This window comes from Babylonia areolata, chromosome 18, assembly GCF_041734735.1.
Source record: "Babylonia areolata isolate BAREFJ2019XMU chromosome 18, ASM4173473v1, whole genome shotgun sequence".
In the NCBI taxonomy this organism is placed as follows: Eukaryota; Metazoa; Mollusca; class Gastropoda; order Neogastropoda; family Buccinidae; genus Babylonia; species Babylonia areolata.
The window spans coordinates 66,273,606-66,276,105 of record NC_134893.1 but is presented as its reverse complement, the minus strand read 5'-3'; the positions used below and the strand labels follow the sequence as shown (position 1 = coordinate 66,276,105).

Sequence of the window (2,500 nt, the reverse complement as noted above, 5' to 3'; positions counted from 1 at the left end):
GAATCCTCCGGGGGCAAAGTCTTCGTGAGGGAGGTGTCTGGGGAGGTTCTGGGTGAGGTGGTGGAGTTCGTGTATTCCGGGGAGTGCCGGTTGAAGGAGGACAACGCCGAGGAGCTCCTGAGGGCGGCCGCCGTCTTTCAGCTGCGTGCCCTGAAGGATATGTGTGAGTCGTTCCTCGGGGAGTCCGTCCTGGGAGCCTGGAACGCTCTGCGTTTGTTCAAGGTTTGTCGTAACTTTGTTGGGTTTTTTTTGTTATCTGGTTGTGTGTGTGTGAGAAGGGGGGGGGGGTTGGGGGGTGCGGGGGGGGGGGGGGGGGGGGGGGGGGGGGGCGTGGAGGGGGGCGGGTTAGGGGGTAGGGAGGGTGTAAATGTTTGTGTTTGCGTGCGGTGGGCGTTGGGGGTGGGGGGGGGTGGAGGGGGTCTCGTGTGTGTGTGCATGTGTGTGTGTGTGAGGGGGGTGTGGGGGGGCATGTGTGTGTCCGTGTGTGCGTGTGTGTGTGTGTGTGTGTGTGTGTGTGTGTGTTCGTGTTGTGTGTGGTGTATGTGAGCGTGTGTACGTGCGTTCGTGCGTGCGTACGTGCGTGTGTGTGTTCACCTTTTGAACCATATCATTCTTTCTTTTTGATATGAGGATTGTACTGATAATGATAATGATGATGATGATGATGATGACGACGACGATGACGGCAACAATAAGGTTAATGGTATCGTTGTTGTTGGTGATGGTGCTGCTGTTGTTATTCCGTAACGTTGCTTATAAAGCCCAGCCGCTTCAAAAGATGTCATTTCGGTTTATGACAATGGGCAATATACTTTTATACTATCTATATGATTTTTTGCTCCCCTTTTTGCTGCCCTGTCTGCTTGGTCGTTATAACGGAATCCAGTGTGGGGTGGTATCCAACAAAAATCAACATTTGCACTTTTTTTTCTTCCAAATTTCACCCACATTTTTACCCTCATTTGCCCAGTTTCCCCCACATCTCCCACCCCTTCTAACCGATAATACTCAGATGTATTCATAAATACTTTAACAAAATGTCTTCAATCACCGATATGTGTGACGGGACATTAAACAAAAATTCCTCCTTCTCATTTCGGTGTTGTGTTGTTGTTGATGAGGAGGAGGAGAAGGAGGAGGTTAATGAAAATGATGATAATGATGATAATAATAATGACGACGACAACGACAACAACGATTATGACGATGATGATAATCATCATCATCCTGATATAGATGAGAGTTTAGAAAAGGCGTACTTGTCATCATATTGTTGCTGCTGCTGTTAGGGTTTTTTTTTGTGTGTGTTTTGGGTTTTTATTGTTGGTGGGATTTTTTGTTCGTTTGTTTTTGTTTGTTTGTTTTTTTTCTTTTGTTGTTGTTGTTTTGTTGTTGTTTTTTTAGGGGGGAGGGGGGGTTGTTGTTGTTGGTGGTGGTGGTGGTGGTGCTGTTGTTGTTTTTTTACGTGGTGGGTTTTTTTTTTGTTTTGTTTTTTTCTTCAGCGAAAGAACTGACGTACTCAGCACAGCCTAATCTTATTTGCTTTGAGCAGCTTACTTATGTCATGAACTGTGCAGTGTTGTTTTTTTTTGTTGTTGTTGTTGTTTGTTTTGTTTTTCATTGGGGAGGTGAGGGGCGGGGGAGGGGTTGTGAACAACGCGGATGAATCTCTTTCTTTCTTTTTTTTTTTTTTTTTTTTAGGGGGGTGGGGGGTGGGGTTGAGGGAGGGATAGGGGAGGAGGGTGAGCTGGATTGTAAGCCAGCTATGACAAAGAATTAATAACTATGCTCAATGCCCACACTCCCCCTCACTCACAATAACCTGTGCAGGTGGCTCGCGCCACGAGGAGCGCCCAGCTGGAGGTGAAGGCCCGTGAGGTGATCCGTGTCAACCTGACCCAGCTAGGCACAGCCAGGCTCTTCAGGCAGCTCAGTCACCAGGAGCTGATCAGCGTCACGGGCCCCCGGGCTGTATGTTGGCATGGTGATGATGGTGATGATGTTGATGATCATGATGATGAGGAGAAGGAGGAGGAAGAAGATGAGAATGATGTTGAGGAGGAGGAGGAGGAGGACTACGATGATGATGATCATGATCATGATCATCATAATCATGATGATAATGATGATGATGAGGAGGAGGAGGAGGAGGAAGATGAGAATGATGTTGAGGAGGAGGAGGAGGACCACGATGATGATGATCATGATGATGATGATGAGGAGGAGGAGGAGGAGGAGGAGGAAGATGAGAATGATGTTGAGGAGGAGGAGGACCACGATGATGATGATGATGATGATGATGATGATGATGATGATGATCACGAGTAGTAGTAGTAGTAGTAGTAGTAGTAGTAGTAGTAGTAGTAGTAGTAGTAGTAGTAGTAGTAGTAGTTTCATCATTGCCCATATCAGTAGCAGTAGTAGTATTAGCTGGTGTTGTTGTCATTGTAGTAGCAGCAGCAGCAGTAGTAGTAGTAGTAGTAGTAGTTTCAATGGTTTC

At 46.9% G+C, this 2,500-nt stretch overlaps 1 protein-coding gene across 1 annotated transcript in view; it reads left to right on the top strand.

The window, feature by feature from the left end:
- The window catches only part of LOC143292318 (kelch-like protein 3), a 7,665-nt gene that overhangs the window by 213 nt on the left and 4,952 nt on the right, over positions 1-2,500 (top strand). Inside the window, exons 1-2 of the mRNA XM_076602506.1 lie at positions 1-222; positions 1,831-1,971. The exon at positions 1-222 is cut by the window's left edge and continues 213 nt beyond it. Of these exons, the coding sequence (XP_076458621.1) occupies positions 1-222; positions 1,831-1,971 (363 nt within the window). The remainder of the gene's footprint in view (positions 223-1,830; positions 1,972-2,500) is intronic.